This window comes from Prinia subflava, chromosome 1, assembly GCF_021018805.1.
Source record: "Prinia subflava isolate CZ2003 ecotype Zambia chromosome 1, Cam_Psub_1.2, whole genome shotgun sequence".
Taxonomy (NCBI): domain Eukaryota; kingdom Metazoa; phylum Chordata; class Aves; order Passeriformes; family Cisticolidae; genus Prinia; species Prinia subflava.
In genome coordinates this window covers 56,562,310-56,582,940 of record NC_086247.1, presented here as the reverse complement: position 1 = coordinate 56,582,940, position 20,631 = coordinate 56,562,310, and the positions used below count along the sequence as shown (strand labels likewise).

Below are 20,631 nucleotides of genomic sequence, written 5' to 3'. Positions count from 1 at the left end.
GCAGCAATCAGGAATTGCAGGTTTCTCTTCAGGGAGATATAGACCTGTGCAACAGTGTATGAAGTCCCATGACAGCTATCTCCCAAGGCACACGTGTAAGGGGCCTCTTCCCACATAAGTGAAAAAGAACCTGTTTCCTGTGACTGAGCTTTAAGGGTTAATTGACTAATACATTTCATATTAACACAAAAAATCACCACAGAGGACTGACAGACAAATGAAACATTTCAGTCAGATGTAGTGCCTGAAGCAAACAGTGAACTTTCTGCTTCAGATAACCCTAGCATCTGTGTATCTACCATACAGAAAGTGAGTATATCAGTCTTGGGAAAAAAAATCTGAGAAATTCTCATGTCACCACTGTGTAATGCTTGAGCTTAATATTTTTCTAAACCAAAGAAACAGATTCCAGATCTTAGATGTGATAGAGAATACCATATTTCATTAAATTTTCTCTGATGAACAAAAAAACCCAAATCAAAGGCAAATAAAGAAGAAACAGTTTAGTGTGGTTCAATGAGTGTCTTTGAATGCACAGCATGAATTAGCTTGGAAATACTTGAAATTGTTAAAATCTCAGCCTCTCTTCTACAAAGTAAATGTATTGCAGAAAAAGGAGCGTATATATAGATTTGTGGCTCCTTCTGCTCTCAAAAAAACCCCCAACAAAACCCTTCTGCCTCAAACTCTCTGCTGGAAACTCACAAAATTTGACAAATTTTGGCTGGAGCTTTCACAGCCCATCCCCTCATTATATTTTCTCACCATGTTTAACTTGACTTCTGCTTTTTTTTTTTTTTTTTTTCTTCCCAATACTTCTGGCCAGTGAATACACTTGACCAGACAGCTTCCATACATAGAAAATAATGTAAAAGACAAAATTACAGTAAGGCAAAAGAAAAAAACATTTCTAAATGAACAAGGAGCCATATGTGCCTAATTTTCTCTGTGTCTTAATTCTGAATACTTAGGAGTCTCCTCTTATGCTCCTAAAAAGACGCCTCAGAACACTTGTTTTGCTAAAAGGAAAGCTTGGAGAGCTGCCTTTTGCAGTTACCATTGAGTGGAGTTTAAACATTGTTTATGGCCTCTACTAAGGATTGTTTGTTTTACAACATCAGCAAAATGAATCCTGTAACTTGGACAGGAGACTGAAAAGGATGTCTTCACATCTGATCAGCACTATGAAACATTTCACCTCTAGCTGTTTTACTACTTTTCTGGCATGTTTCTTAAATTGCATGCACTTAATGCAATCTCCTGCAAATTAAGAGCAGCTCCATCTGGACAGTCAGGGTGGGCAGCTCTGTAAGGACACACTTCCCATTTCAGAGGCTTAAAATCAGAGACAGTCAAAGATTAATTTAGCCCATGTGCATGGAGCAGCACTTCCAAAAGCCTGAAGAGATGGAAGTGCAACCCCACAGTGCCTCCAACATATCCAATATCCAAAATAATGAGAATGAGGCATCTGAACACATTATATACATCCATGAGCTAAGGAAATCCTCTGAATCATAGTTGATCAAACACTAAAACTCCTGTTGTGGTTTAATCCCAGCTGGCAACAAGTATCACACAGCCATTTTCTCACTCCCCCGCTAGGATGGGGGAGAGAATCGGAAGGCTAAAAGTGATGAAAGACAGTGGAATAAGTAAAGCAAAAGCCCTGTGCACATGCAAAATGTTAGAAGGAATTAATTCACCACTTCCCATGGACAGACAGGTGTTCAGCCATTCTCAGGAAGACTGCTCTCAATCACAAATAACAATGACTTTGGAAGACAAACATCATCGCTCCAAATGTCCTCCCTATTCCTTCTCTTTCCCCTGGCTTTATATGGTCAGCATGATGCCACATGGTATAGGATTGTCCCTTTGGCCACTTGGGGTCAGCTGTCCTGGCTGTGTCCCCTCCCAGCTCCTTGTGCACCCCCAGCCTGTTTGCTAGTGGAGTGGGGTGAGGAGCAGGAAAGTCCTTAACTCTGTGTAAGCTGTGCTCAACAATAACTGAAACATCCCTGGGTTATTAACCCTGTGTTCAGCACAAATCCCAAACTCAGCCCCATACCAGCTGCTGTGAAGAAAATTAACCCTTCCAAAACCAGCACAACTCCCAAGTCCAGTCCAAGACTGGTTAGTTGGAAAGCCTAGATGTTAAAAACGTAAATGCTATGTATGCTCTTACCTCATGTGCTCTGATCCATTCACTGTGCCAGATAAACAACCTTAATCTGCACAAAGCTATTGTAGCACCTAATGGAGTTGTGAATGACTGTTTTCTGATAGGTGAAGAGATTGTATGGGATTAGCCCTAATCAGGTATTTTAGGTAATGAGAATCTCTCCATCCAGCATTGAACAAAGCCATACAAAACTGTTCTTTCCCCATATCTCAGCAGGGTTTGGATAGACAAAAAGATAGATTAAGGAAATGACTGAGCAAGGAATACTTACTTTCATTGGTTCAATAAATATTAAAAAAATAAGGACAAGTCTAACTTCATAGGTGAAAAGTGCCAAGATACATATTTACAAACTCCAATTCAGTGCAAAACGAAACAGAAAAATCTAGAAGATTAAAAGAATCTGAGTTCATTCCTCTCATATTTTAGACATTCTTCATATTGTATAGTCACTGCATTTCATTAGTGTTGGGGGTTAGATCTGTCTTTCAAATCAAGACAATTAGACAAGTGAGCAGTTCAGTTTTATACATCCAAGTTCATATTCCATTTAAATGAAAAGCAATATATTTGTTAAAAGATTTTTTTTTCAAAAAGCTTAATTTTGATCAATTTATTTAACATAGTGTCTCTTTGTGAATATGTCCATTTATGTTATTGAAGGGATTTATTTTCTCAAAGTAATATCAAAATTCAGGATATAAAATAAACATACAAAATTGAGCTTCTAATGTTCATGCAAGCCTCATACACATATAGTGGATATCTGCTATAACACACTAAAACATAACAAGCTATTTAAAAATATTTCCTTTAAAGCAATTGCCTACATTTAATATTTAAGCCTTAGGGAAAAATTAAAGCAACAACACTTTTACTGCATAACATTCTCATAAAACATGGATGAGTGCTTCACTTCTGATAAAACAACATGCATCAAGAATTTATTGTATTAAGGTACTAGCAGATAAGGGGACAAAGAAAATCGTCTTCAGAAAGACAAGAAAGATGATTTGTTGATCAAAAAATAGAAATAAAACCACAAGCAAATCAACAACAGATTTTAAAATGAGTGCTATTATTGCCCTATATAGCCTTCAGATGTTATTGAAGATACCAGCTTTTCTCTAGCCCTTTTTACCTCTATGCATTTCCAAATCAGATAGATGAAATACTCCCAAACAAGCAAAAAGGGAGGAATCAGATCAAAGACAATAAAGCATGACAGATAAAGGCAGAGCTATCTCATAATAATAAAAGACAGGAAAACAATCCACTTTTCATCAGGTCATATGGTTCATGGACTGTAGAAGAAGATGATATTCAGATACTAGCATGGAATTAAAATACTATAGGAGGCTTGAAATGGAATTAAAATACTGTAGGAGGCTTGAAATGTTAATTCATGCTAAAATCGTATATTTGAATAAGCCCATCAGCTTAATCATTGAAAACAAGTTGAAACATGGGTCAGCTTTGCTTATTTTAACTAAAAGAACATTAAATAAAAAACCCCAATGATTTCTTCATGAGAACTCATCACAGAAAACTAACAGAGAAGCAAAATGGTCTAGTGACAGCAGTCTGGCTGTACAAATTACCCATTGAAGGGTAACTCCCAGCTATAGAAATGGCATAGGAATTTTGGCCATTATTTCCTTAGACAGTAGGGTCCACTTGATCCATGATTTTGTTTCTGATCACAAACTGTACTTTTGTGACTATTTGTTAATACTATTGAATAAGTGTACATCAAAAGGCATACAAAGATTTTTTTAACAAGAAAGTGTGTCTAACCAAAGAGTGTAGAGACACCTGTAATTTCAGAGATTGTTTCAGAAAATTCAAGCTCCTCATAAAGGAGTACGATAAGCCATCAGAAAACTCAAACCAAACCATAAAAACCAATAGTCTAGAACCATAAAATACAAGTTGAATCACCACCACAGGGAGAGTTAAATGCAGAATTATTTTTGTGCAGAAATGCAAAAAAGGCAGTGAACCTAACGGCAAGATATGAAATGTATTAAAAAGATATGAAAGAGAGGCAAAACAGAGCTCTATGGAAATTTAAAACTGATCTGAAGATGGAAATGGCAATGAGGATTAAAACTGCAGGCAGGAAAAAGAGCTAGCCTTTTTATGGGTTCACAATGTTCTCTGTACTCCTGCTTGCAATTATACTCTAGGGTGGCAATCAGTCATCAGGAACATCCAAAAAGAGTAATATCCACTGTAATGGAAGTTATTCCATTCATACTTGTGTGATGAGCCTTTTCCATGATCCAGAATTAATTTCTTCTACATCAAAAGTACTCAAATCATACCACATACCACACTACCACAGCAGTGTTTAAGCACAGTGAGACACATAAACGTTAAGAATGGCATTTCAATCACAGTTAAATAAAAGTCAGAGGGAGTTTAAGCTCATTTTTAATATGAGACATAGTAACGTTTATTTCAAACACTGGCCTGAATATATTGAAAAATAATATTCAGCAAAGGGAAGTCTATGGAGAGGCCATGTATTCTGTCTTGCTTTATAAGGAGAGGCTTATCCAACTTATCAGACTGCTTATTCAAACAAACCCACCACTTATTTATTCTTTTTTTGCATCTCCTTAGCTCTTACCTTCCAGACTCAAATGTAAACCACGTTGAGTCACGTCCGTATCTCCTCAAAGAGCTCAGAGGCCACATGACCAGCTTGACCTTGGCATTGTGGATGTCCCAGAGATAGATGTTTTCATGTGTGATCTGCATTGTACATTCCCCATAGATATCTAAATTTGGTGTAGGCATAAGGTATACATTGAATCGCTCTGGAAAAAAACACAAAGTAAGACAGCATAGGTTAAAGCAAGATTTTATACTGGGAAAAGACAATTGAAAGTCTTCAGTTCTGATGATCCAGAAATCAAAGCCAAATTTCTGGCTTTAACAAAGATGATGATCCATTGATGCTGAAGCAGTCCTGCTAGTGCATAAGAGAGGAGTAAGAGGAGAATCATCTTCATTTCATTTTCCTTATAAATGGTGCACCAGTCTGAAACATCTTTCACAGATGATCTGCATAGTCCTCTTGGACATATGTTCCCAGCTTTTCAGAAGTCCTTTGTTACTCTCACATTAAGGTCCTTGACTCTTTACAAATCCAAATTCACAATGACAAGAACTCTGACAGAGACTCCTCTCTCAAAGAACAGAACTAAATGTATCCTGGCAAAATATGTATGTGCAACCATTGCCTCTTAGAAATGCTGTCCTTGAAATTGTAAATCCAAGTTTACTTACTGAAGCTTGTTAATAATTACATTCCTTGCATTCAGTTTCTGTTTATTAGCCAAAGTCATTTTTATTTGCAAAATTAATAACAATTTTAATCATGTGGTGCTTTCTTGAAACATCTGATTCAATGTGATATATTATTATGGTCATGACATCAATCACTATCAGATGCACTTTGCTTGCAAAGTGCACTTATTGCAGTAGGAGGTCAAGGGCATTAATAATATTCTGAAGTGCCTGAATTGCATGTGATTTAATAAGCAATGCAAAAAAAAAAAAATCATAAAAAAAGAAAATAAGAAAGAAAAAAAGAAAGAAATAAACAAGATTATGTAAAATACCATTAACTCATATAGAAGGAAGCAAACATTATTAGGAGGAGAAATTTAAATAAAAAATGTGATTTTCTTTGAAGAATAACTAACTTTTCTATGAGTTGCTTCTACAAAGAATGAAAAACTCAGTAAAATTTCTGGCTTTACATTATGAAGTACCAGCCTATACTTTAATGCTACATGCATTGCAATATTAGGGTTTAATAGGATTATATGGGAGAGTGCAGTACATTCACAACTTTCCTCTCACAATTTTTTTTTCATCTTTGAAATGGGTAGAAATGCAAAATGTCAGTTCTACTGCCTGAAGGGTGTTGACAAAAAAAGGTAAGAACCATTTAAAGTATGAGCATGAGCAATTCTTATTCAATAACAATATTAGGAAAATGTTGTTTAGAGGGACAATTGATAGGAAAATTGCATCAAATTACTGGATGAAGTACAAAGGGTTTGGTGTGGAATATTTTTCATCCGCCATTGGGACTGAATTTTCTCACAGTGTCCGTATAAAAATTGGGAAGGAATTTAAATTCAAGTGAGAGAAATTTATTGCTACACTCAAAATTAGCTTCCCGTTCTGTTTGAAATTCAGTATCATAGATATTATGTCTCTAATTTTTAAAAATTTGAGAAATATGTTTTTGACAAGACAATTAAATATTGCAAGTGAGTTATTATAAGATATAAGTGCGTGTGTTTGTTTGTGTGTGAGAATAAAGTAGCAAAAGTTTGAGGAATTAGAGAAAGCAAGGAACTGCTGGCAGAGCAATAAAAATTGCTGCATAGTGATAAGTAAATTTGTCATCCCCAATGTTGTTCTGTTTCAGTCAATTTAATTTTGTCCTATTATTGACTCCCCAGTGGATTCATTTAGTCACAACCTCTACTCCCAGGCCCAAGTTCTCATTAACCACACTAATGGGTTTTAGCCCTAAAAGTTTAATTTTATAACTAGGATCCCATGTGTGAAACTCCAGACATTTTGTGAAAGTCTTGTGACACACAGCACAAATAGATTAGCAGAGGCTGCTGAGATCACTGGGGAGAATTTCCCCTAATGCTCAGAGGAGTGCATGGGGCAGGGGTCTAACACAATGCCTACTAAACTAAATGGAAGGACTCACACTTGGGAGTAACAGGTCAAAGACCACATTGGGAAGGGAATGGTGGTGGACAGGATAACTTTCACTTTGCACTGGAATTTTTAATATATATATACACATATATACATATATATATCTATGCTCTCAGTTATTGTGACTTCCCTCCTCTATTTGAAAGAAAGATGAAGTAACTGGCCTGTCAACTCCTTCTCTCTTGCATGACATGAGATAACACAGTGTATCTGTGGGGGGGAGGGGGTTACCACACAAGAAGGAAAATCTTTCTCTTTCCCCGTCTTCATTGACAGAATGTCTCAGACAGCAGAGAAAATGAAAAGGTATAATTATTTTTTGAAGTAAACATTAAACTGTTGTGTGGAAGGCACACAATATTTCAGCTTGCTTCAGATGTTACCAGGATAATCATGAAATGCTTAACTTCTCTGATGTGCTTGAGGACATTATTGCATGAAGGGCATTCAGGACATATGGTATCCTCAAACTGTCAGGAGACATTTGCTGACTTTGCATGGGAGGTCAGTGTCTAAGGTGAGATGTCAGGGATTAAAGGAAGGATGTCTGATTAAAGTGAACATCAGCTGCAGGGCAAAACGTAGCACCCTTGGAACTGAATCAAATTGGCAAGAAAAACAAGTGTACAAACATGTGCTGGAGAAGACTGAGGATGGATAGGTTTGCTCTTGGAACAAAAACTATACTTTAGAATAGTGGGCAGCTGAGGACATGGAAAGGTGTAAATACTACCGAATGATTATATTAATTAACATGCAGGGTCCTATTTTTCCACTGCAGAAAATATTTGAGCAGGTATCTAGCTAATGGTAATACAGTCATTCCATCTTTAGTGGCAGGTTTTGCCCTTACACTTATCGAGGCAAAAATCAACATTCATCATAGGCCAGATTTGGGAATCATAGGCCCAAATTTGGGAATTTGGATGGGATCAGATAGTAACAGTTCATTGGCTAGTAAGACTAAGCAAATAGAAGTTGATAAGGAGCCCAGAAAGTATAGAGATGGAAGAAACCACATAAGTAGGTGTGATGTTGGACAAGATAAGACTGGGACTGAACAGGTACAATTCCTCAGCATTCAGGATTCCCATCTTCCTCCCTTCTCTAGACTGGTGAGAGCAAAGTTCGGGAGTAGGGGAGCCAGGAAGAGACAAAAATGCTGATATATTGCTATATTTATTATCCCACTCAATGTGACTGCTCTTTCCCATCTCCTTGAATAAGCAGAGCAATGCTTCATCATGCACTTAGTGCATGTAAAGGTGTTTAGCATTTGGGCTTTGGCAAGAATACGACATTTAATAATGCTTTCCAGGGCATAGGAGCATAAGAGTCTTTATGAAAATGAGCATATTGACTGAGACAGAGACCTGGCAGCAACTCCAAAATGCTCTCAGCCTTCCAGCTGTACTGGGGGAGCAAAATGACTGGAGCCCAGTGATCCTGATTCTGCCATTTTATCACTGGATTCCTTTCCAGCTGGAAAACCGACCAGATACATTGCAATCTTGCAATCCAGATGCTTGGTTTCATTTCAGATTTAATGATGGGTAAAAAATTACTTATAGAAGGAGACAGTCAGGTTGATAGCACCTATATATATAAGTAGAGGCTTTGAAAGCAAATACTCAGTTTATATGTGAAAGAAACTCCTCCACCTCTGAGACTTCTGCTATGACCAACTATGTCTAATTTTTAGGTGGAAAGAGAGCCTAAAGTCTTGAAGGTGCAGCATTTTGTGTTGATTCGTATCTCAGGGCTATTAGAATGTTTCCCTTATGCTGTATGCAATAAGGAACCAGGATTTCATAATCAATTTTTTTCTTTGCTTATAAATATTCTGCTTTGTTTCCATTAAAAATGTAGGTATCTCAATAAAGATATAAAGGTAGGTAAATACTTCAAATTGTTTCACTGGTAAGTAGTAAAGTAGAGAAGAATCTGGAGTCTCACTGGATTAACATTAAAACTGTAAACACCTTACTTTTCTGAATAAAGTTGTCTGATTTCATTTATTACGAAAAAAACCTCAACAAATAAACCTATTGTATAAAAATGGATTAAGGATAACAGAAGAAGAATAAAAAACATGCAAAGTGCTTTTATAAATTAAATTACAGAGATTCCACAGATCCTAGAAAATGCCCTAAAACAAGTCAGTTCTCTGAATGTTATTACAAAGTCTCTATGCTTTGGATGTAGTTTGTAATCTCAATGTGTAGCACAAAGAAATGCCTCATAATCCTCTTCTGAGGATTCAAGGACATTGTTCACTATGAAAAGCTACATTTTTACTAACAAGAATTAATGAGTTTCTTGCAATTAAAATCCAGGAAGCAAGACTGCTGCTCCTGTGTAAGGTTTTTAAATAAAAAAGGAAGGTAAGACCAGTGTTATGAAAGAAAAAAAACCTCACAAAGGAAGCAATTTTATAAAATACTGATTTAAATATTAGGCAGGGAGGAAAAGCAAAAATTCAAATCAAATCAAATTCAATCTTTCAAACTTTTCCAGATTTTGAAAATAAAAATTAGGTTTATAGTGGAGTATTTTTTTTTTAATTTAAAGCCTCAAAACACATAATTTAAAGAAACTTCACACTTCTATCACAGGAATGTTAGGAGTAAATAAGATCACAGCAAAGAACAGATCTGACTTTTTCTTCAGTTTAGAAATTTGCATTTTAACATTTGCCCATTTTCTTCAGGTTTCACATCAGGTTTACAAGTAAAGTTTAATAGAAAAATGGTTTAGTACAAGTAAAGTTTAAAAGAAAATTATTTAGCACAAACATTCAGCTATTTTAGTGCTGTTATTTAGTATTCGAAACTGATAAGAATAGTCTTCACCAAACAGATGCACCTGCACCTGAAAAGTGAATTTATTATTAGTCTACACATAATGCTTTTTTAATCAATGTTGTCTTGAATATTCTGACTTCTTTTTCACAGTAAATATAGTCTGTCGTATATTGCCCATTTGGATGACATCTTTCAAATTTCTTCCTTTTATAAAGAATGAAAATAGTGACACATTGGACACACTGTCCATTGTGAGAATGGAGAAACTCTAGATATGACATCACCTGGGAAGATAATTAAAAAAGAACTCCAAAATTTGTTTTTCTTGTTATGTTTTGGAGTGTATTGCAAATGCTTCCAAATGCATTGAGAGCAGGAAAGGAAGCTTCCAATTCTTCCAAATGAAGTCAACACTCTACATTTACAACTTCATCTAGCAGCAGCCTGAGAAAGCCAAGGATTATGAAATGTGCAGGTAAGAATCACAGCATATTGCTTAGAGGACTTGTCAACAGTGTAATCAGATCCAACTTAGTCCAGATTTTCTTTCATGGAGTTATAATTGTCATTAGTTATACCTTTTATTATTTGTGTTATCATTGCATATAAGGCTTCACTACCATTATACTAAATAAATTACCTGAACAGGATTATGAAGTGAGGCCTCCACTGCTTTTGCTTTCATACTGTATTTTAATTCTTTAGCAAATATTCCAAAAGGAAATTCATAAACTCTAGAGACCATGTTCAGCATGAAAAGAAATTTAAATGGGAACAAGGTTGCTGCTATAGAGCTGAGGTACACCAACAATCACTTTGCTTAGGTGTCTTCTCTATCCCTCCTACAAGGCTCAGTAGCAGAGTGTGCTATAAGCAGAGCAGCTCTGCAGTTTGCCTCGTTTGGCTGTCACCAGGGCAGAATTGCTTGGGGCTGGAGGCTCAAACAACAGCGCAGCTACGCCGGAACAGATCTCACTGGCACTTACTGACCAGCCTAGAAGTATGAAAGAATTCCTCTTTCAGGTACCTTCAATTTCCATTGTCATGTGACAGAACTGCCTGTGACTGTGTGGCCCTTGCACATGAAACTGCAGTTTTGCCAGCCTTTGGTGCAAATTGTTCTGCAAACCACGTTGTTGCATTCCTGCCACAGAGAATCTTCCTGTGTCTTCCCTTCTCAAATCTAAACCTCATCTCAGAAAAATCACAAGAGCAAGACTGGAGGGATAAACAGGCTCAGAAATAATAGAAAGAGGTATTAAACAAGTGATGGAAACCATGCATATTTTCTTTAACAAGTATTTTCTGATATGTAATTTTTGTGTATAAAAATACAAGTAAAATGTAGCAATTTTAGAGGCCCCAGGGCATATACAATAACAATTATGAAAATTATTTCAAATATTGCACCCTGAGGGTAGTGGCTTTTCTGGTCACATATAGGAAAAAACCCCTACAAATCTACACATCAGAAAGGTTTTGTTTTGTTTTGTTTTGTTGTTGTTGTGTGTTGGTGGTGTTTTATTTTTTTTTTCCTCCCAAGAGAGAGAAAATTTATTTGTCTGATGCATTTGGTCAATACCCTGACATCATTAAAATGCCCTTTAAGAACAAGAATGGGCAAGTGGTTGAACACATGAAGAACACTGCATATTAAAAATAGTATCTCTTGGAAGAGGTAAAGCAGCTCATGAAAAAACCCACATTTTTAGGCTAGTTTTTTTAGTCCAAAGAAGTATCTTTACCAAATTTTACACATTTTAGAAAATCTTTAGTGAAAAGGAACAATTTGAAAAAACCTCAGTGGAACGGGATGCTTAATACACCTGTTCTTTTGGGATTGATGTATTTACACCTGTTATATCATTATCTCATTCAGAGATATGAACAGTATGACAGCAGTATTCAGTGTCTTTTAGCCTTTAAAAATGTGAAAAAAATTGTCCAAAACTAAAAAACCATTAACACTATAATATTTATTACAATCTGTGGTCTTGCTCAAACAGTAAGAGACATCTTTTGTTCAGTGACCTGAAAGAAAGTCTTTGTATGTGTCAGGCAACAGAACCTGCATGAAACTAAATGCTGAGGCTATGAGACTCTGTTACACGCTTTACAAACTCTGTTCTCACATCTCTGCTCCAAGTAAGGATTAATAAACTGACTAACTCAAGAGGAACTCTATGAAGTTGACACACTTGCAATGTTTTGAAGAAATGACATTCAAAGGTACTACACTGGTATTCAGGTTTTATTTAACACACACACAAAAATAAAATTATCCAGAGAGTGACACAGCTGCCATTTTCACAAAGAGCAAGATTTTAGACACTTTATACACATAGCCACTGTTCATGAATTTCCAGTTGTAAAATTAACTTTGACCTTTCAGTTTCAGATCAACAAAAGCTCAACAAGAATATTTATAAGCAAAAGCTCAGTAGACTTCCAAAAGTTTTAGGGGTATCTTTTGAACTACCGTTTTTGATAGCACGTGTGTAAAAGCTGCAATATGGGGATAGTGTGCAAGAAAATAAACTAAAAATCCGAAATCATTCCACCCAAGTCAACAAATGATTCCACCCTTGAACTAGTCCCTTTTTAATAACAGTGACATGTGGGGAATGACACTGCCAGGTCTGCAGAATAAGATAACCAGTGTAAACTGAAGGCATGGTTCCACTCAACTGAAGAAATCTGCTACAGGAATTTGAGTGCAACTGCAGGTTCTTACAGCACAGATAAAAGAACAAAATGCCAGATTTCATACCTATAGTAAGAATCTCTGCACTTTTTCCTCCTTCCAAGTTGATTAAAAGACATCCACAACAGAATTTGCTTTGCCTCTGAACAAGAAAACTTTGAATTTCAAACGTGCTTATTAAAATGCAAAGTTGTGCATCAAGGGGATGAGGGAAGGATGAGGATAGGTATCAGAATTACTTGTTTGAGATACTGTAACTAATGATTTAGCAGAGCATGCTCGTTAAATATTGGATTATATGTATTCAGTCACTTGTTTTAAAAGAATACAGCTAATGATACCCTCCATGCATTATTATTCATGTGATTTGTACACCAAATACATGCTTTGCCTCTTTGTTTCCTTCCATTTATTTACTTAGAACAATAAAGATGCTAATTATGTTCATATATGCTGGTTGGTAACACTGCAATTAATTTCTAGACTAAGGCAATTGAATCAAGACTAACTCATACAACAGAACTAATATATGCCTTCTGGAGGTCATGAATGTGTAACTGGATCTCTTTCAGGAACATGATAAAGTGTAATATTTTGTCATCTATGTCCAAAAGCTCCTGGAGAGTACATGAATTCACTGCAGAAAGAGCTTGACAAATTTCAAGCTCCTTTTCTGTTCACATCCTGGGCTTTTGACAAGGTTTATTCCTTTCACATTTTGAGACCTCCACCTGTTCACACAATTCTCTCTTCACTAGCATGCAGATGAGTTTTATACCTATAGCCTATGAGCATATAGCAGATGGGATGCTTTGAGTGCTGTCTGATCATTATCACTTTCCTACAACATTAGTGGCTCTCCCTTTGTTAAGTAGTTTGAGACTACAAATTGAATTCTATGTCTCATAGCAGGCAAACAACTTTATGAACATTTGAACTTCTTTTAAATCCCATTTCAACATGTCTGCTTTTTGAGCAAAATTCCTTGAAGATTTCCGTATATTTCATGCTGTGCGCTATTAGGTTCAGAGAAATAATGTTATAAACATAGTGCCATTCATTCTATAATTTAATTATGTAATTTTGTTTATAATGATAGTTGGCTTGATATTTTATGACCATTGAGGCAGTGTGTGTTATTACTTTGTTGAAAGCTATCAGAACTTATAAAAGCATCAAGACAGTAATAATCATTGAGAGCTGTAATTTAGGGAGGACTAAATGAGCACATTTTGTGTTGCCCTCATGTTCATTAATAGGAATTAAATGACAGGGTAATCACAGATTTTCTTTTGTTATTGCCTATGCCATCCACTAGCATTCTTCCTGTGCATGTGTCTAATCCAAATAGCCTTTAGATGAAGACTTACAACTCAGGCTTAGTGCTGACTAACATCTGTCACTGCCCTTTTCACCCTTATTTGACAGCATTTAGATGATCCTGACTTCAATATTCAAGACAGGTAGGAGTTTAAAGCAAATATGTGTTTTGCAGTCCAAATTGCTGTTGGACTGCAAAAATTGTATGTTCATCGCTGTCCTTAAAAGGCTGCAAAACAACAGCTGCTGCTTTATTCCTCTGCACAGAAGCCATAATTTCCAGAAACAGAAGGGTCACGGCCATCATTTCCCATGGCAGGGAAATCTGAACATAATGAAGACACAAAGTCACTCTATATGTATTATTTGGCATGGAATTCAATCATCTTTATTTGTATAAAAAAATAGGCTCAAGCTTCAAAAGCATATTCAAATGTTTAGTTACTAATGATGTGCTTCCAGCTACTAGAAAAAGTCCTCACAACAACAGGCACAAGCAAAGATGGCATGAGATATGACCTAAGAACAGATCTAGGAGCAAATAAAAAGTTACTTACCATTTTGTTCTCTCTGGACTCCAGCAGCAAGCAAATCTGGTTCCCCAAGGCTTATATCATTAAGCCTGGCCCCTAGACATTCCATGCAAAGATGTTTGCACCACTCCTCTGCCTCTAGTTCTGAGGAAACAGAAAAAAAAATCCATTAATGTTGATATTTAAAAATAGAATGTGTGAAGTTAAATCGGTACATTCTTACTGACAAGGTTTACACAATATGTTTCTGTAGAATCATCGTTATTAGCATGAAGTCCCACATTAATTTCTTTGCCTCAATTTATGAGCTTTTAAAAAGAGTTAAACTATTAGAACTGCATCTTCCATCCTCAAATTACAGGACAGGAAGTGGAGTTAATAAAGAAGAGGAATAATGAATTTTCAAGGCAGTATATTTCTAGTGGGCCTTCTTGAAAGAAAAAAAAATCATTTAGAAAAACTTCATATATAATAGCTGAAATATTCTTTACTGCTTTTTAGGCAGTAAAACCGAACACTTAAGGTACTTTCTTTTTCTAAAGGTGCTAGAGCATTTTCCTAAGAGCAAAGGAAAAACAGCAATAAAATGCTCTTCAAATGCCAAACTTCCCTCTCTGCTGTAGTGAAAGACTATGCCTGTCAAGGCAGTCTGAATAATTAATTTCTTCAGCTCTGTTCACATTCTTTTGGTGTCAGGGTAATTTGTGCATTTGTTGAAACACTTATAAGAAGATCCAAAACCTCCCAGTCCTTTCTGAGTCCTCCATAGCATCCCATTGATGCAATATGAGAGCTCTCTATCTGCCAGTCCACCAAAATGTGGACTCCACAAGGTGTAATTCTCACATGCACCTCAACATCCTCCCACTCAGCTTCAGCTTTGTCCTATCCACTCCCCAAACATAACATCATGAAATCCCTGGCACTGGTCAAACACGCATCATCTCAAGTTGGAGCTAATGCAGTGTGAAACTACAACTAAGAAAAGTCATGCAACAACCCTGACTGTCTTTTATTTGCAGTAAATACTTCACCTATGGGAAAGTCCCTGGAGAGCAGGTTCAGTACCATGCACTCACTGCACATCCATGGTCACAGTCAGTCTCTATCTGATCATCTGTAACAGTGAGTGACTCCAGGAATCTAGAAATGTTTGCATTAAACTGCTAGTTTTTTCAGTCCTTTATTTTTGGGACATTGGAAAAATAATTTTGTGACAATCTCTCCAATGTACTTAAACTTGGAGAGAGAAAAATACTGCATTCAAGCGCCAAAACATTTAGTGATGATGAATCATTTGAATTAGTGAAAAAAATTATCTAAGAAAAACTCCTCTAAGCCTAATTGGTACAGTCCTCAAATTCTTGTCTGGTTAGACTTAGATGCCATAGAAATATTTGCTGGACAAGAAAAGGAGACAGGCATGCAGTTCCAGGTCTCCAAGAACCTTTGGATACCTTCATTTGTTCAGCATCTTGAATAATGTAGGAACATATCCATATCATTCCTAAGTTATTGTGGCTATCAGATGGCTAAGTTCCAAGACAAACAACTGAAACAACAGAGCCTATTTTGGGATTTTTGAGAGTCAAATATGATTGTTGTCACAAGAATTTGGGGGGGCTTCTTCAGAGTGTTGTGAGGAAAATGTTGTCCCTTCCTGCTTTTTTGCAGTCTTTGTCTCAGGACACACATTCCCAAAGTTGGTCCTCTCATAACATCCTCATCTTATAGTGGTAAAAGACAAAATGTTATGTCAGTAACACACAGATGACATTTAGCTTTGTAGGTGAAAAGAAAATATTGAGGTAAGAGCACACTGTTTTTTCAACACTTCTACAGATGCAGCCTCCCTGATGGAGGTAAGGAGAGAATAGGTTATCTATGAACAGCAGTAAAAATTTACAGCTTTTAAAAGAATCAAGGTGGATTTGTTTAAACGCCTACTTCCAAAATTATTCTACACATACATGAGGTGCCACTCAGTTGCCCAACATCTTCTTCCAATTAAAGATAAAGACAGGGCAATCAATGGGCAAAGCTGGTAAGCACAGAAGTGACAGTGCAAATCTAGGCAAGAGCTCCCATGGCTTTTTTTGCATCTTTCTGCCTAAACTGTGTCACAGAACAATATATATGCTGACAGAATGCATAGCTCTATATAAAGCCTGCATTTTTTCCTGGACTGTGGCCAGGATATAACACTTTATGTATTTCACAAAATCTGAATTGTATTACTTTTTTTCATTGTGCTTGTACCCGGACTGAAAGGGCTTGTACTGAAAACGCAGAACGAGATGATGGTAAACAAACACTAACCTAACCTTTCTAATATTACAAATATCTGAGAAGAAAGCGAAACACACTGGTAATTCCATAAATCCAGCTTAACATCAATATATATTCAAAAGAGGACTCATGTAAAAGCAACAAATTGAACTTATATGTATTCTCACACCAAATTTCAAGTAGATATTTTTGGAAACAAACAAATGAAGTGTTCTAAGAAGCTGTTCCTTGTATGTCCTTGTTTTGTCTCCTCAATCTATTTGCTTCTCTCTTTTACAGGAACATCTAGGTCTTGAAAGTTTGGATCCAGAAACCCCTCTCAGCATGTTCAACTGGCAGTTTATTTCAAGCTGCTGCCTTATTGCTGCCAGGCACTGATGATTAGGCCCAGATTAGACCATTCTCCAACTGCCATGCAGAAGAAACTTATCTTAGCATGAGCATTATAAGATCACGGATATATTTTGCAAAGTGTAGGCTATAGCATGCATTGTACTGCTGTACAACTCAAAACTTCTATCTTACAAAAATGATTGACTTAATGCTAAGGGAAATACAGTTTCAAAGCAGAACTGAAATATCTTCTCACAGAACTGTGAGGATTTGTGTCTGCTGTCAGAAGAATCAAAATTATCTACAAATGTGTCTGGAAGGTCGAGAGTATGAAGGTAGTGTATGAGTTAGTCCTGCCTAATGGATTCTGATAGCTGTTGCTTACTTGCAGGGAATTGCCTTCGACCTTTTCCCTGATGGACATGTAAAACCTTTTTTATTTAGAAGCAGGTGATTTAATTTTCAAAATCAAAGCTTTGATTCTCCTTTCACCATGTGCATCAATAAAGCAATTCGCCATTCTTTTTTAAAATGTCTACAGAATGTCTTGTGCTTCTGGGAAACAAATTAAATATTATTTATGATACAAAAATTATTTATTATAATTTACAGTACATAAATGTGTCATGACAGCAACCTTTAAAAATGCCAGGTACCATGTCAGAAAACAGAGATATCTCAGTTACTCTTTTATTTTGATTACATGCATATAGTGAAACAGATGAAATATTACAGTGGAACCAAGTCATAAAAAAGTGTCAGCAAAATTGTCCTCTTTAATGCATGTAGATTTATTGGTGGTAAATGCAGAGTTTTTAGTCATAACTGGTACTTGTCATAGAAGCATTTATTTTTCTTTTAAGATTACTGAATTCCTGGACTGAATGATAAATTGTAAAGCATGCTTTGACAGCTATATATAAAAATCAAAATACTTGCATTTTTATCTTTACCATTATTTAATTATAAAATGCTACAATACAAATCTCGTGAGGTGAGAAAAAATGCAAAGAGATAGGAGACCTTAAATAGGCACTGTTTATTGCATAAGAAATATTACTGGGAACAAATCTGTAAAGCTGTTATTCAACTTGCTCGTGGCAATGTTTTCCTGCAGCTGATGTGAGTTTTAGGTCATGCCTGAGGTTACATGCCAATCCTGCTTCAGTTCTCAGGTGATTACAGTGGTGCTGTACCACTGTCTTGGATATAGGTGATACCACAGGATGGTGTGTGCTTGTTGATCTAATAACAATGATGAAATAATGTTGGCAAATTGTGTTAGAGATAGGAATTTGTCACAGGAAAAGTGTTCTTCTGCTACTTATGTGTTAGTGAAATCTTTATACACAACATTCTCTACAGAGAGGGGGTGAGGGGCAAGGAAATGTCTGTGGACCCATTTCAATTCACTGTCCATAGAAATCCTCTAGATCTCTTTCTATCTGGCCTCTAGACCCTCTAGATCTCTAAGGCTAGAGGAGGGATTGTTTTCAGATTCCTAACTTAGGAAGCATTTTGTATGTGGACTTAACCAAACACCCTCTGAATCCTGATAACTTCATCTTCTTTCACATTTTCCTTCTGTGTTCCCAATCCTACAGCAGCATTCCATCTCCCACCACCACAAGTTGCCAGCACAGCTGGCTCTAGGCTGAGATAAAGCCCTGAAGTGCTGACCCCTCCTGCTCAGTCCAGTGCCCTCCATTTCAGGAGATCCATTCCATCACTATAACCAGCATTTTATTGAATTTGTAAATAAAAGGGCTCAGTTTATATGCACCTCCTAAAGACAGGCCTCTTCCCACTCACGCAACCCACATAAAGTGATATGGTTAAGAATTTAGGTTGGAAATAGCATGTGTACCATATTAGAGGGGGATAACAAACACTGTCCTTGTGTGAATCAAAAAAAATCACTTACTTTGTGTTTTACCTGATGTCAAACTGTATAAATCTGAAATGTTAGTTTCTTCATTTCTGAAACATTTTATGTATTTGCTGTACAAATTGCTTAGCTCTTCCTTCTAAATGATGTCTGTAAGAGGCACAAACCCAACTAAATATTGTTACCCTGAATGAAACTGGAAGATCTTTCCTGTTCAGATTAGTAGAATTTAGACCTGATATTCTCTCCTAAGAAGGAAAGATGATACTGAAAAAATATGCCAGTTTATCTCTTCTAAAAATGACTCAGGCTTAATTAGAAGTAATAAGAAAAAATATTATAGAATTCCTACAGGGTTGATGTGCTATTATACTGCATCACATAAAATATATGAAGCAACTTAAACTTTTTTTTTTCTAGCAAATAATACTATTGCCTGCAGGCATGTAATTTCTTATCAAAATCAATAATACCTTAAAAACATATATCCATTATCAGGAGATATATCATCCTTTGATGATTTGAAAATAATTTGATTTTATAAATATTTAAAATATGTTATCTAAGCATGTCTCTGTTACTTTGGGTACTTTTACTAGAGCACATCACACACACCCTCAGAGATACAAATCAAAAGCAATGTGGCTTTTTCATATCTTTGCTCAGAGGAACAGAGGAATAGATCTTATTTTATATAATAATGTATTAGTGATTAACACTGCCTATGTGTGAATTTGGCAAATTTTTGTTAAGCGATAGCTGGGAAGCAATGAAGGAGACATACATTCTATTTATTGTAAAAGAACAGAAGAGCAGTCTGTATGTAGACTAAAACTTGCTTTCAAGCAGAAAGGAACAGAGATAATTGGCTGCAACTCTGACAGCAACTGGTTTATTAAAATTACTTTTTTATTGACCAACTATATTTGAAGGTAGTTTATGACTTGTGAGACTCATATATAGAATTTTTCCTTGTCTTTCAAATAATACTACTTCTAAGGAAACTTTCTAGTATTTGTAATTTTCTAGTATTTGTCTTGAATAATAACTTTTGAATATTTCACCTGGAGTGAAGTCTTCTGCCATTACTTAAGTGTAAATCATTAAACCACAAGAGAAAGAAAAGTCATGATGGAAAACCAAATATACTGTTAAATCATAGCAATTTACTAAAAATATTACATATTCTAGCAGTGGCAAAATGTGCTAAAGGAAACCTGAAAATATTCTTTTGAAATACTGTTGGGTAGTCAAGTTACTCAAAAACTTGTCATTTCCACTTATTAATACGATAACACTCTTACTGTTGAACTAATAACAGCTATTAAAATTCACACATACTTTTGATTATACGATCAGTTTAAAGGCATACATACCTTTCCTTTGAGCATTATATTTTTTTCCTTAAACAAATACTGAATAATGCAGCAATCAAGAAAAATGAAAATTACAGAATATGAACACATACCCTGTAACTTTATCCATTGGTATATTTTGCTGATGCACCTTTTTTTCAGGCGAGGGAAGATATGGTCTTAAGTATTATACAAAAATATACACAAAGAAACTTTCATTTCCCAATTATTTGCTATTTTAAATTTGAGTTGGCATAAGGGCAGTACAGTTAGTCGCAATAATTACCAAAGGACATTTATTAGCTTTTAAAACTGTTATTTCTGCCTCATTTATCTAGAAATGCAAGATTTATCAAGAACGGGGTTCTGATAATTAATCTAATTATGTACCTGTGTTGGCCGTGTATGTCTGTGTTTATTGAGATATATCAAAGCTGACATTTTCATGAAAATACCCCA

The 20,631-nt window shown here is 35.9% G+C and overlaps 1 protein-coding gene across 1 annotated transcript in view; it reads right to left on the bottom strand.

Moving 5' to 3' along the window:
• DOK6 (docking protein 6) overlaps positions 1-20,631 on the bottom strand; it is a 239,593-nt gene that overhangs the window by 80,136 nt on the left and 138,826 nt on the right. Inside the window, exons 4-5 of the mRNA XM_063397353.1 lie at positions 14,332-14,451; positions 4,821-5,010 (exon numbers count right to left, since the gene is read on the bottom strand). Of these exons, the coding sequence (XP_063253423.1) occupies positions 4,821-5,010; positions 14,332-14,451 (310 nt within the window). The remainder of the gene's footprint in view (positions 1-4,820; positions 5,011-14,331; positions 14,452-20,631) is intronic.